The 15,405-nt window shown below is 33.0% G+C and overlaps 1 protein-coding gene across 1 annotated transcript in view; it reads right to left on the reverse strand.

Annotated features, from left to right (window-relative positions):
* Positions 1-15,405, reverse strand: part of HGF (hepatocyte growth factor) — a 74,340-nt gene that overhangs the window by 12,594 nt on the left and 46,341 nt on the right. Inside the window, exons 11-14 of the mRNA XM_035020459.1 lie at positions 10,405-10,507; positions 6,529-6,662; positions 1,304-1,342; positions 497-593 (exon numbers count right to left, since the gene is read on the reverse strand). Coding sequence (XP_034876350.1) covers positions 497-593; positions 1,304-1,342; positions 6,529-6,662; positions 10,405-10,507 — 373 coding nt within the window. The remainder of the gene's footprint in view (positions 1-496; positions 594-1,303; positions 1,343-6,528; positions 6,663-10,404; positions 10,508-15,405) is intronic.

Consider the following 15,405-nt stretch of genomic DNA (forward strand, 5'->3'; position numbering starts at 1 on the left):
ATTTGTTAATCTTTTTTTAAATGATAAAATATTCTAGAACTTATAATTATTGTTATTTTCATTAGAATTACAATGACAAAATTTAGAAATTAAAAGCAGACGTAAAGTTTCTGATATGATTATGCGTAGGCATGTTAAAAAATAAAGTCATAATATCCTAGATTAGGAAAATAATTACATGTGTGTTACAACTACTACAGTGATATCAAGGTATAAGTAGGTTCTCTGTGTAGTTGTGTTTTCTCAATCACTCTGAAGTGTCACTTGTAATCAGAGACAGTGCCAACACCTGTGGGACCTCCATGAACATTTAAAAAGGCATTATCTCTGAAGGCACAAATTGTAAAATACAGGGCTATTTGGCAAGCAGAATATGGTCAGTCTCCTCTTGTGTCCCGCTCAAATGGAGGCCTGTGTGGATGGCACAACCATCCTGTTGGCAATATGACTTTTGCAAATAATTCAAATACATTCTATTTGTGTCTTTAATAATTACCTGTATTTCAAACTAACCATCCATCCTACATTAGTTCGCGTTGGAATTCCATTTACAACTCGTAATTGTTTTGTTTTGGCACAGGATATTACAGGATCTAAAAAGAGGACCAAAGATAAATAACATTTTGACAAAACATTTTGAAATAATCAATGCCTCTCAGTTTTCTTAAAGCAACGATAATTAAAGAATTGTAAATGTAATGTAAAATGTAACTACTGTAATTTTGTCAGAAAAACATTTGGGGGTAAAGAAGGTAAGTATTAAGACTGCAGTGTCAAATCAGGTCTAAAATATTTGCTATACTCGGGCGCCTGGGTGGCTCAGATGGTTAAGCGTCTGCCTTCGGCTCAGGTCATGATCCCAGGGTCCTGGGATCGAGTCCCGCATCGGGCTCCCTGCTCACCGGGGAGCCTGCTTCTCCCTCTGCCTCTCTCTGTGTGTCTCTCATGAATAAATAAATAAAATCTTAAAAAAAAAAAAATGTTTGCTATACTCATCTAAGGAGACAAGTAACACAGAAAAATGAATCAACTCAAGGTATTTCAATATAAAATGAAACGATGTTATTTATAGTAGTTATTTCTAAATGTCAGTGGAAATCAATAACCTCAATAAAAAAAACTATGTTTTTTATTATGTCTGAATTTTTATGATAAGAATATAGAGCCATTTTGAAACAGATTACCAACATAGTATTTTTATGATAGAAGTTAATATAGTGATATTTTTCCATGAAGAAAATGATGACATCATTTCTGACATGTAGAGATTCAAATATATTATATATTTTAAAAGATTACTTACGGTCTAAATTGACTATTGTAGGTGTGGTATCACCTTCACCTGTAAAAATAATATATATATTATTTTTACACAATTCATACATACATATTTCTGTTATGTAGAACCAAAGCTATATACTGAAATGCAAATGCCCATGAATTGGATAACTCACTAAAATTCGTGACATTTTATTTAAAGATAAAACATAATGGGCGCCTGGGTGGCTCAGTTGGTTAAGCAACTGCCTTCGGCTCAGGTCATGATCCTGGAGTCCCAGGATCGAGTCCTGCATCAGGCTCCCTGCTCGGCGAGGAGCCTGCTTCTCCCTCTGACCCTCCCCCCTCTCATGTACTCTCTCTCATTCTCGCTCTCTCAAATGAATAAATAAATCTTAAAAAAAAAAACAAAACGTAATAGTATGCTTTTAGTAATTACATATCACTCTTACTGGGCAGTAATGAAGATACATGCCTCCTGGTAGTGGATAAAGTGAGGAAAGCCCTATTTTATGACTCTGGAGGCTCCCAGGTGTGTGATTTGATGAGCGTGTTGGCAGTTTGGACTACACTGCTGACCTCAAGAAGCTGTATCATTCTGCCAAGATGCCTAACATGGCAATGAACAATCCATTGAATAGCACTAATGCTTATTATAGTTCGCTTGGGCCATTCGTATAGATAGATTGTTTTTTACTCTAATTTGGGTGCTTTGTATTTTTTCTGAAAATCACTTTTACTTTTTAATATGGTTGAGGATAACTGAAACATCACATGTTTCAGAAAACTCTTCAAGAATTCTAGTAGATAGAAATCAATGTCACTAAGGAAAAAGAGGGATAACAAAATATAATTATGTTTTGTTAGAATATTTCAAATATTGTTTTTTTCCACACTCATAAAAAAAAGTATAGAAAAAAGAGAACTGGGAACTGCTAGTTAATTCTAACTAAAACCTCATAACTTACACTTTTCATAACTTCCCTACTGGGGTTTAATGGCTGCAAAGAGAAAAGCTTGGAAGATGCTAGGATTTAAAAATACTTAGGCAATAATGAATGAGGCATAGGACATTTCCTGGAGTTTAATGTCTGACTATTCAGAATTGATGGCATGGAGTTTAGTCAGGCACTGTTTAGACCCAGGTGGTTGTTAATCCCTGGAAATGCGCTGAGCTCAAATAAACCGGCAACAAAACAATAAAGGCATATGGATTCCTTTGTAATACATGCAAATTTGATTGTTTTTTATGGAGGACCTCATGAGAATTAGTATATGCTAAAGGGTTTTTATTTATGTTCATTTTCCAGATCTAGATATTTTAAATGAATAAGGGTAAAGGCAAACATGTAAATTTCATTATTTCCCTTTCCCTTTAGCTTAGCCTGGGGGGAGGGTTTTGTTTTAGAGTCAGCTGAGGTCAGTGTTTTAACTCATAGTACAAATTAGGATTGAGGCCAACTGTGGTCATTAAAACATCAAGGATATTGGTTTTTCCACTGAAATCAATTACTTGAAAATTCTAAAATTAAAAACTAGGTATTTATTCCTTCTGGTATTGTGATGAAAAAGACTAGACCTCTCTATCCTTAATTGTATTTCAAGTTTTCAATTTCTAAACATCAAGTTAATAGGTCAACAAAATAGTTCATTATTGTAATTTACTGCAGTATTTAAATTTAAGAAATATAGATACTGTTTATTTGGGACTTTAATAATTTATAGTTATTTTATACTTATTTTTCCTTTAAACCAATATTTCTCAAACTTTAGAATAAGCTGAAATATCACTTAAAATCAGATTTCTAGAGATTCTGAGTTGGTGGCTAGATTATGAGTTTTTAAAAAGCATTCTAGTTTCTTCTGTTGCACACTTTGAGCCCAACTTGGAGAAACTGCACTCTATGACCTGACCATTTTACCATCAAATGCTATTCTTACTTCTTTTTGTTCCACCACAGTACTAAAATCTGAAATTTATATATGATACAAATCTTCAGTATTGATTCAACTTAAATTTAAAGGGAAACATGTCAATAATAAAAGTTTTACCTATGGAAGAGTAGGTAAATATGTGTGTGGGGGTTGTTTATATGGCCTCAGAACCAAATATGAGTTCTTACTGAAAAAACTTTCTTTAATGTATTCTTAAAGTTTCAGCCAAATTCAAAACCTTATGATGTATGGGGATTAACATAAGAATAAAAAAAAAAAAAACCTTATGGACATCACATATTTCTCCAGGCAGATATCTATGTTCCCATTTTCATTATGTAATTTAATATGAATATATATTTGTTAAATTATTATAGTTACATAAATGTCTCTACACTGAGAACTAACTGAAAGAAAAAAAATATTGTTTACATTGCTGTATACTTAGCATGTTCTAATATAGGGCTTTGCACACCATAGCAACTCAATTTAAAATTATTAATAAATGAATAAACAATACAAACTGAGATAGAAGTTAAGTTGTCCAAGGCACTTACAGTGAGAGAACTGAAATTCTTAACCTGGAAGTTGGAGTTGAAGCTCTTAACCACTACACTCTAAATACTTAATACTGAAGATTTTTCTAAGATCTACAAAGTGTGTATGTGTATAGATTAATATATACTTCTATAATTTTATTTTTACATATCTGATAATTTTTAAATGTGTGCTAATACTCTAAGCATTTTTTTAAAAGAAATAAAAACTTTTGTATGATTTGTAATACAAATGTACAGTGTGAAAATGATTTATACAGTCTCTGCAGTTAAGTAAATAAGAACTCAAATCCTCTAAAGATAAATTTTATTAGCCTTTCACCAGCAGGAAAATGTAAATAAATCCTGGCTATAAATATTAGTTAGAAAAATGACAGTATAAAAATATTTATTGATATTAATGTTCCAAATATATTGAAATAAAAATGAGTTATCTGCAATAGCATTTAATCAAATACTAGCGACACTCTTAAGTCTTCCGATAGCACATTACTAACTTTTAGTTTTAAAGTGTTAGTTGAAAATATGTTTAGAAAACATTTAAATTATTAGAGTCCTTTGTCAGGTTTATAAACCAAATCACAGTTCCCTGAGATTCTACAGAAGCATTTTACTCTTAACTGTGTCTACATGCAGTAGAACTGTCTTAGAAGCCTGACTTCTTTCCTTCTTCCTAGACCATTGGATATTTTATTAGCCTCCATTATTCTTAATCATAGAGACTTCACAAAAAGGTACCATCAGGTAAAGCTAATATTTTTAAAAAATAATCCTTAATCATTAAAAAGATGTATGTCCCAGAGAGGTAGATTTCTTTGCTTTGTAGTGTTAAAACTAGAAAGACATCTTCTAAAGAGGAACATTTTCAGGACCCAGGCAGACCCTAATATGAGAAAAATAGAAAATTAGGAACACCCGAATTAATTTGAAAGGCTATGCTTACAGCTGATGAAATAAAATATAATGATATGATATGCTATTTCTTTGCAAACCTATAAGGTGTTTATTTACCATTATGGATAATTTATTTCCTAAAAATAGGTTGGGAAGTTCCAAGTCTTAATTATAGCCATACTAGATGAAAATCATATTTAAGAAGTTTGCCTTTTTATGCTAAAATTTCATGAAACATGACTAGCGTTTCCATTTAAGGCAAGAAATTATCTTTTTAATTTGCCATAAAAATTATGTGTTTGTATTTCATGTTTTAAAGCAAACATCATTTCTGCAATCTAATCTTTTTAAAATGGGTACTTTTGTTCAAGGTACTTGCTACTAGCTTTTCTCACACAGAAAACATTCTTTTTTGATTTTATTGAGTTTTTACAATTTTAACTCCAGTATAGTTAACATACAGTGTTATATTAGTTTCAGGTGTACAATACAGTGATTCAACAGTTGTATACATTACTCAGTGCTCATCAAGATAAGTGTACTCTTTAATCCCCATCACCTATTTCACTCATCCTCCCCACCCACCAGGAGAAACATTCTTAAAATAGACTCTTACTGAACTTATACAAATATGTCCTTTTTAAACAGGAGATAGCTTAATATAATGTTTAAAGATGTTTGTTATAAACACAGAGCTATAAGATAGGTAGTCTAGTAAAATAGTCTTTTGCTACTGACTCAGCTTTATAATAAGCCTTTTTCACTCAATAGTATATGGAGGATATACTTCCATCTCAATATATATTACTCAGTGGTACTCAGTGGGGATAACTTTGTTCCCCAGGGGACTTTTGGCAATGTCTAGAGATAGTTTTTGGTTCTCATGACTGGAGGAAGGGGTGGTTTTATTGACATATAGCGGGTAGAGGCGAGGAACACCACCAAACATTTTATAGGGCACAGGACAGCTTCCTACACCAAAGATTTATGCAGTACAAAATGTCAGTAGTGCCGAAGTTGAAAAGTCCTGAGACATTTCTCCAAACTGACTTTCAGACAAGCTTTCCAATCCATAACGTAGCACAGTATTGAAAGACTCTGACTACCCGACCTTCACTAATATTGACATTAACAATTACTTTTTATTTGCCAACCTGTTGGTGGAAATGATCTTATGTTTATACAATTTGATTTTTTCTTACTATTAAGCTTTAATGTATTTATTTATTTATTATACTTACTCTTGAAGATTCATTTTCTTCATTTTTCTCCTAAATTATCTCATTTTTTCTTACTAATATATAGGAGCTCTTTTATATGTGGTATATCAGACATATATATTTTACATATATCTTTTACTTTACATACTGATACTCTTTTAAAAATCATCTTTAAAAGAAATCATCTTTGACTCAGAGATGTGGATGGAATACTCTAAGCTTTTTAGTCTTTGGCTAATGCACTGAGAAGAAGTGAAAGCAACATTATCTCAGGTCTGTCCATGTGTCTGTTACTGGGCGGGGGCTTTGTTAGAGCTCTGCTATATTCACAGCTTGAACAGTTAGTATTGGGAGGGGGGTCTTTTCTGGTGTAGTCATATTACAATAATGGCCATTTATTGCTTCTGGATTTCAAATGAGGATCTTCTGAGGAGGAAAATCTTTAAAAGGTCAGCAGAATGTCTCCTTGTCTACAGGAGAGATGAAGAAAGGGGTGTGTGTGTGTGTTGCTGTCTGGAATGCATCCCTACTTTAGGATTGACTCCAACCCTCCTATGTTTCCAACTCTGATTGAGGTATCAATTTAAAGGATATTCAGCATATTTAAAATATTTCACCTGAAGAAGATCATTAAAAGTACTTACAACGAGAAATAGGACAATAATCCCATGGAATGAGAGGATTTCCCGTGTAACACCAGGGACCATGGGCATCATCATCAGGATTCCGGCAGTAATTCTTATTCAGTTTACTAGCATCTGGCTCCCAGAAGATATGCCTGCATAAACAACAAACTCTAAACATCACAAGATGCTCATTTCCTCCAACAGAAACAAACTGTCACCAAGAAGAAAAAATCCTAACATGTAATTTTCATTATAGATAGAGTGCAAGCTTCTATTTGGTGTGAATTTTGGTTATTTTCTTTTAGACTTATTTTGTTGCTGTTCTTGCAGTTTGGAAACATGTTCTCTACTCAGGATTATGGAATAGGACTACATAATTAGCATAGATAAAATGATGAAAAATTTTGTGACTTTGCTTCTCTTTAATAATTACAGTGGCAAGGTGACCACCAACACCCCTATGCATAGAAATGGAGAAACACTGCCAGAAAAAGAGCAGATGACAAAGAAGATCAAGGTTATAAAATACATAGAAAAAGCAAGCTATTGCAAAAGTATTTTTCATGTTTCAGAAACATAAAAAGCATCACTAGCAACATCATTATGACAAAGGACAGAAAGATACTCTGAAAAATTAATAATAGTGTGCTAATGAAATAATTAAAATCTAAACTTTCAGTGACTATATACTTACAATATATGAGTTTTTGAAAGATAACTGAGTAACACTTTCTCATTTTACATCTTAACTAAGTTTATTACAAAAGAAAAGCAAAAATATTCTGTCATTTTATTAGACCATGCCCAGTCATAAAGCATCAGTATTTATATTTATTTTGATAAGATTAATAAAGCCAAATTCCAAATGGCCATCCTGACCAAGTCATGAAAACTATACAAGTAATTGAATTTGTTTTGGATTATTAATTACTACCATGTTTGAATGTAACTAATGGGTCATTTAAAACCTGGAAAGAGCTTGGCCAGGTAAGGTTGAACTATCTTTCCAAACTCAGGTTCATTTTCTGGACCAATAATAACAGTAAACACAAATAGTACTTACTATGTGCCAGATTCTATTTTATGTGATTTACATATATAACCTTAGACCAACCTAATGAGACTGGTTCTAAGATTATTCTATTTTATATTTGATGAAATAGAAATCCACAGAAAACAATTTTTCTGAGGTCACATGCCTTATAAGCAGCAGAGCAGAGGTTTGAACAAATGGCTCTTTCCAGAGTCAATGTTCAAAACCACCATTCTGTACTATGTCTTTACCCAACTGCAGCTTATTCTTAAACCAAAATGGTACCATGAAATTTTACCATTCATCAATTTACACAAATTGTTTTCAAATGACTTTTAACTATTTCCTAATGTCCAACCCAAACTCAGTGAATTAAGGGTTATAACCATGAGTTCCCTAAATAAATATGTCATATATTTCCAGTGAAATGTTGGTAATGTTTAAAAGGGCACTCTGAGATGTGTAGGAAGTCTTTATTTGTTGTCCTTGCCAATTTCTGAGGTGTAAATTCTTCTGCCATAAAAAATATCAACTTTTCAATGTCCAAATCTTCAGAGATTTCTGAAGGCCGGATTGGTACAATTGTCTCTCACAAGTCCGTAAGAGCTAGATCCACCAAATAGCAGTGTTGAAATTAGCATTTAATCTTAATCATGCTAATTCTCATTTAAAATTCTGTAATGAATCTTAATGCTTAGGAAAAAATCCAAAGTTCTAAACACAGCTTACAAGGCCCTATATGGTCTTGCTACTGGAGAATTCCTTTTCTGTGGACATTAACCAAATTATACTATCAACCTTACCAAAATTATTTCTGATTTTCAAACACTTCAGTCTGTGGGCTTTGGGACAAGCTATTCTTTCTGCCTGATGTACTCTCTTCCTACACGTCCTTTGACCAGCTTCTACTTAACATATATCCTCCAATTAATTTCCCTTTCTCTAGGAAGACTTCCTGACCATCTAAATCTGGAAACTTCTTTGCACTCTCATAGCATAAAATATGCTATTTTTCATGATTTTTATAATATGGTATTGGCATTTGCTGTTGGCTGGCATTCTAGAGTGTGAGATCCATGAGGTTAGAATTCTGCTTATCTTTGAAATCCTAGAGCTGCAGTTTCCAATACAGTAGCTACTAGCCACCACATGTGGCTACTGAAGAATTGGTATGTGGCTAGCCCAAATAGGTGCTCTAATTCAAGCAGATCTTGAAGCTTTAATATGAAAAAATGTAAAAGATCTCATTAACAATTTTTTATATTGAATACATATTGAAATGAAAAGGCTTTAGATACATTGGATTAATAAGAAATATTATTTAAAATAGTCTTGCCTGTTTATCTTCACTTCTTTAAATGTGTCTATTAGGAAACAAAAGTACACGTGCAACTTACATATGTGAAATGCATATTTATGTTGGAGAGCACTGCTTTAGAACTCTCATTATTTGTTTGTGAAGTAAATTAATTGAAACCATATCATCCACTAGTAAGTGCATTTTGGAAGAGAATTAAAGTAGGACTAGAGGCAAAATAACTCAATCTCTCAGAGCCCTTAAATTCTTTTTTTGTTTAAGATTTTATTTATTTATTTGACAGAGAGAGAGAGAGAGACACAGCGAGAGAGGGAACACAAGCAGGAGGAGTGCGAGAGGGAGAGGCAGTCTCCCCGCTGAGCAAGGAGCCCGATGCGGGGCTCCATCCCAGGACCCTGGGACCATGACCCGAGCCGAAGGCAGATGCTTAACGACTAAGCCACCCAGGTGCCCCTAAATTCTTATTCACACATACAGAAATATCTTCCACATAGATTGTGATGGCCAAATAAGATAATAACTCACGGAAAGCAACCACGGCATAAGTACTTGATCAAATGATACTAACACCTTTCCTTCTATTCTACTGCATATGCTATTCCGGGATTTTGGTAAAAATCAGTTTTATGTCACAAGTATGTCTCAGACTTCTTTAGTAATTTAAAACATACTAGCACTATTGCTAGGGTGGAATGACAGACAGTGGCAGACATATTTTTCTGTGAATATGTCCAGTGTCGAAATCTCTAATTCTCTGAAATATATAGGTTTTTTTCAATTACATATTATACCATCCTTTAGTTGTAGAAAAATTTAATGTGTCAAAATAAAGCTATACCAGGAAACCTGTTTCTATAAGTTTTTAATAGTTAAGTGGATATTTAAGGTATGTATGTACATGAAAATGGTAACTTACTGATTTTTCATGAACTGATGCTAACAATTAATAATTATTATGAGAACACAATCATATAATGCACTATTTGAAACACTAGATTTGCCACTTAATTATGCACTGTCTTATCAAGTTATACAGTTGTTTTCTCAATATGACCATATCATCCTTGAAGGTGAAGCCAAAATGTATGCCCATTTTTTTATTAATGTCTCCCATGGGCACCTATCACAGAACAGAACACATAGTAAATATTCAATAAAAATGTGCTAGATTGAATTGCTTATTTAAGTTTGGGGGCTCCTGGGTGGCTCAGTCTGTTAAGCAGCTGACTCTTGATTTCGGCTCAGGTCCTGATCTCCAGGTCAGGCTCCCAGTGGGGAGTCTGCTTTAGGATTTTCTCTCTCCCTCTGACCCTCCCCCCTCCCCGCTTGCTCTCTCTCTCTCTCTCTCTCCTTCATATATAAATAAATCTTTAAAAAGAAAAAAGGTTGTTACATGAAGAGAATACACTAAATTGAGTTGCACAGAATAATAAATCTAATGTTTTTATCGGCTTACTATAATACATAAGAATAGAAATAGCAGTGTGCATATCTGAATATAATATCTGCTATATTATGAACTGAAAGAAAGATATTTACACACCTGTGCAAGTCTTCCATGTTCTTCTCCCACATTGAACATGTTAGTCCAGATCGGGTTTTGGATAAACTGCCCATATAATTTTTGCCATTCCCACGATAACAATCTAAACATAAAATATATGAAAGAGGACTAATGAATACAGGGAAGTATAGAACAAAAACATTTTTACAAGTATGCAAATTCATGAAAGTCAACGTAAAAGTTGACAACACACTCTGTACAAATCAAAGATACTCAAAAATTTCAAGTTAAAGTATCTTTATTTTCAGCCAAATTTCTTCTTCCTTAAAATAGGATTTATGTGTCTCATTACAAATTGAACAAAAAAAATCAAAGAAAAAAGTTACATGAGTGGCCCTTAGGGATACCAAAGAAATGAGAATTTTTAGAATGACATATATATTTCCCAGTATTTTCTTCAGAAAAAGTAAGCTCCACAGAAAAGTTACAAGAATGATATAATGAATACTCATATACTCATCGCATTTGTTTTGTTCTGATTTTCATCTTTCACGAGATGAACATTCTGAGTCACCCAAGCCAGCTGTTTTGCAAATGCTCTTTAATTCCATTTTGTCTGATTATTTTCTCATGATTAAAAGCAAGCTAAAGACGGGATTATGACATAGATGGTATTTTGTCCTTTTCAGAGCATTTTCTCTTGTAACATATGATGTCAGTTTGTTCCATATTCGGTGGTGAGTTTGATAATTTGGTTAAGTGATATGAAGGAAGATTGTTGGGGCCCCTGAGACTATCTTATTTCCAAATAAATTTTCAGAAAATGGCTTAAGCATACTTTGATTACCTTTGCATGAATTAGTCATTACTAGGCTGGTTTTAAAATAGTTGTTCTTCAATTTCCTACATTTCTTTATTTATTATCGTTGTTTTCTTCTCCCCTACTCCTCCCATGTAAGTATTCTGTTACTACCACTGGTACCGCTGCTGCCACGGCTACTCCTACTAGTCATACTATTGCCTGTAGTAGAAGTGGGGCTCTGCACACTCTTCTGTCCTCTTTTTACTCAGCATTATATATAATCTACTCCTGTTGCTCATTTTGATACTCAAAACTGTTCCAAAGTTAGCTGATGGAAGCCACTTTAAACTGGCTTCTGCGCCTTTTACTGTGTCCCATATGGTTTTATTTTTCATTTTTCTTCCCCAGATGAGTAATCTGTGTTTTACTAAACATTGATAGGAGGGTCCATATTCCTAATTTTAAAATATCATAAAAAAGAAGTCAAGTTCTTCCAAACATGTGAGCTGCAGTTCTACATTTGAAAAGAAACACTATTCCATATTTTAAAATAATAACACATATTTTAAAAGTGATGATCCATTAAACATTCCTGATTTTTATATGACTGAGAACTGTAGACTTGTAAAATGTTATTTACAAATATACATCAAGATTATTTCTGTTTTCAACTTGGTAAGCTGCGCGCCTGGGTGGCTCAGTCGTTAGGCGTCTGCCTTCGGCTCAGGTCATGATCCCAGGGTCCTGGGATGGAGTCCTGCATTGGGCTCCCTGCTCAACGGGGAGCCTGCTTCTCCCTCTCCCACTCCCCCTGCTTGTGTTCCCTCTCTCGCTGTGCCTCTCTCTGTCAATAAATAAATAAAATCTTTTTAAAAAATGAATAAATATGCTTTGTAATCATAATAAATACGTACAAGTCCTAATAAAAATTTTAAATAAATAATTTAATAATTTGTTCAAGAATCAGTTAACATAGTGAAAAAGTATATTCAACAGTCATGTTTTCAAATCCATGGATCACATTTCGTAATAACACTATAAGGAATTTGGGCTTAAATATAAAAACTCAAATAAGATAGGATTTGATACAGATAACATAGCAGTCATTCCAGTGCACAATAAAATTGCTTTCAGAAAGCAAAAACTTGTAAAATCCAATACTTGTACATAAACAAAATATACCAATGAAAACATTTTGCTCTGATGGTGTGTTTTTTGTTTCTATATTAGGAAAGTTTAAATCTTTAGCTGTTAGGTAGTAAATTCTTTAGATAGATTCTTACTAAAGAAAGCAATTGTGCGATGCAGTACACTAGTGCTACTTTTTTATACATTTTTGGGTTTTTTGCATATATGTTTTCTGTATTGGAGGAAGAGATCCTCCTTACCACCACTACCCTTTTATTTGAATAAAGGCTATGATATATTTTCTTTCCTTCTTAGTAAACTTTTTATTTTAGAATAGATTTAATTTATAGGAAAGTTGTAAGTTGGTACAGAGAGTTCTCATATACCACACAGTTTTCCCTACTTTTAATATCAGATTAGTATGATAGATTTGTCATAACTATTGAGCCATTCTGATGCATTATTAACTGAAGACCATATTTTGGTCTTCATGGTCTCAGAAATATCTTTAGTTGTTAACCTAATATCCTTTTTGTATTCTAGGATTCCACATGATACCACATTATCTTTAGTTGTCATATTTCCTTAGGCTCTTCTAAATGTGACAGTTTTTAGACTTTATTTGATGACATCAGTTTTGAGGAAAATTGGTCAAGTATTTTTTTGAGCATTTTTTTAAAGATTGATTTATTTAAGGAGGGAGGGGCAGAGGGAGGGAGAGAATCTCAAGCAGACTCCCCCAGAGAACACAGAACCTGATACAGGGCTGGATCCCACTATCCCATGACCCTGAGATCATGACCTGAGACGAAATCAAGAGTGGGATGTTTAACCAACTGAGCCACCAGGCACCCCCGGTCAAGTTTTTTTTTTTTTTTTAAATGTCCATCAGTTGGGTTTGTCTGATGTTTTCCTCATGATTAGATATGGGCTATAGGTTTTTGAGAGGAAAACATGAGTTTTTTAGCACTTCTTAACTTACTGGTGAAAGATATTCCAGCCTCACCTTGTTCTTTTCTTGTCCCAGGCCTCCTGGAATCATCAATTTCTCCAAGGGGCCTTTGTTTATTTTAATGATGAAAAGTAAGAAGATAAGAAATAGGTGTCAAGGGTGCTTTTGTTACATGTGAATTTAAGCATAATTTCTATGTGTTTGAAGGGAATTTATATATACATACTATTTTTTTAGAAATCTCAACGTATTTTGTTAATTACTTAAGTTTTTTGGTCCTTTAGTTTTTAGTTTCAGAATTTTTATATATTAAAAATATTTTCTCTTTATCTGTAATATGCATTTCAATACTTAGACCCAAATTTGTCATTAGTCTTTTTATTTAAATATGGGTTTGGGGGGCACCTGGGTGGCTCAGTTGGTTAAGCATCTGACTCTTGATTTTGGCTCAGGTCATGATCTCAGGGTCATGAGATAAAGCCGCATGTTGGGCTCTGCACTGGGCATGGACCCTATTTAAGATTCTCTGTCTCCCTTCCCTCTCCCTCTGCTCCTCCCCCCACCCTGCTCCTGCTCTATCTCTCATGTTTTATTTCTCTCTCTAAAAAAGTAATAATAATTAAATAAAATAAAAATAAATGAATGAATATATATGTGTGTATATATATATAGTGTATGGGTGTACATGAGCGTTTGCCTCAGTAGGTTTGTAATGTAGTTTATAGTTTTTTTTTTCTTTTGCTTCCTCTAGATTTTGAGTGTTAATTAAAAAGCTTTTCACCATATCTAAGTTAAAAAGGGATTCTTCCAATTTTACTTCTAGTATCTATATGGTTCTCTTTTTTTAAATTCAGATCTCTTATACATTTGAAGTTTATTTTGGGGTATGGTATAAGGCATGGATTTAATTTTATCATTTATAATTTTATCCATTATTATACTTTAAAAGTTCATTTTTCATCCAGTGATACATAGTGCTACATTTTTAATAAAATAAATCTCTGTAAGGAGTCTGTTTCTGCCCTCTGTGTTTTTTCCAATTGTCAATTTATTCATTGCACTAGAACTAAAGTCTTAATTACAAGCTCTTTATAAAATGTTTTAATATCTGATAAGGTTAATTACCTCTAATCACCCTTATTTTTCAAGATTTTACATAATATACTTACGTGTTTATTCTTCCAAGAGAACTACAGAATGAGGTTTTTTGTATCAAAAAAAGACTTATGGATCTATTTCTTAATATCACATTACATTTATAAATTAACTTAAGTAGGAGTGCCTAGATGGCTCAGTCCATTAAGCGTCCAACTCTTGATTTTGGCTCAGGTCATGATCTCAGGATTTGAGATCGAGCTCCATGTCAGGCTCCATGCTAAGCATGGGGCCTGCTTAAGATTCTCCCTCTCCTTATTCCTCTGCCCTTCCCCTGCTAGCGCGCGCTCTCTCTCTCTCTAAAATAAATAAATAAATAAATAAATAAATAAATAAATAAATAAATAAGGTAGAATTGATGTATTTACGATGTTGAGTTCTAATATCAAAAACAAGGGATGCTTTGTCCCATTAAAGTACACTTTGTGGCTTTCAGTGGTGATTTTAAAATGTTATTATATAAATTTTGCACATTTCTTTCTAAATTTATTCCTGTTTCCATCACTTTTGTTGCTATTATAGATATTGTTTTCTCCTTAATTAAATCTACAAACTCATATATGAATGTTACTCTAGTGAATTTTTTTATTACTTGAATTCAATTTTCAAAGTATATTACTATTACATAATTTGCATAAAGATCTTTTGCTTTTTTACCCAATCAATATGCTTTCTTATTTATAAAGAATAATATCTCCAATACAGTGTTAAAGAGGAATATGTTAACCTATGTTAACCTATATTTTACAATGTTAAAGAGTAAAGATAGTATATTTTCTTGTTTTCTTTTTTAACTTCCTAAGAACGTCTGTAATGTTTCCCCATCAGGTATAATGGATAAATGCTTTTTTGTATGTGGGCATGTCTATGTGTCTATATGTGTATATGTTAAAATGTGAATATATATTTTAAGGTAGTCCCTCTCTCTGTTTATATATAGATAGATATAGATATAGATATAGATATAGATATAGATATAGATATAGATATAGATATAGATATA

Source organism: Mirounga leonina, unplaced genomic scaffold (genome assembly GCF_011800145.1).
Source record: "Mirounga leonina isolate KUSES-001 unplaced genomic scaffold, KU_Mleo_1.0 Mir_174, whole genome shotgun sequence".
NCBI lineage: Eukaryota > Metazoa > Chordata > Mammalia > Carnivora > Phocidae > Mirounga > Mirounga leonina.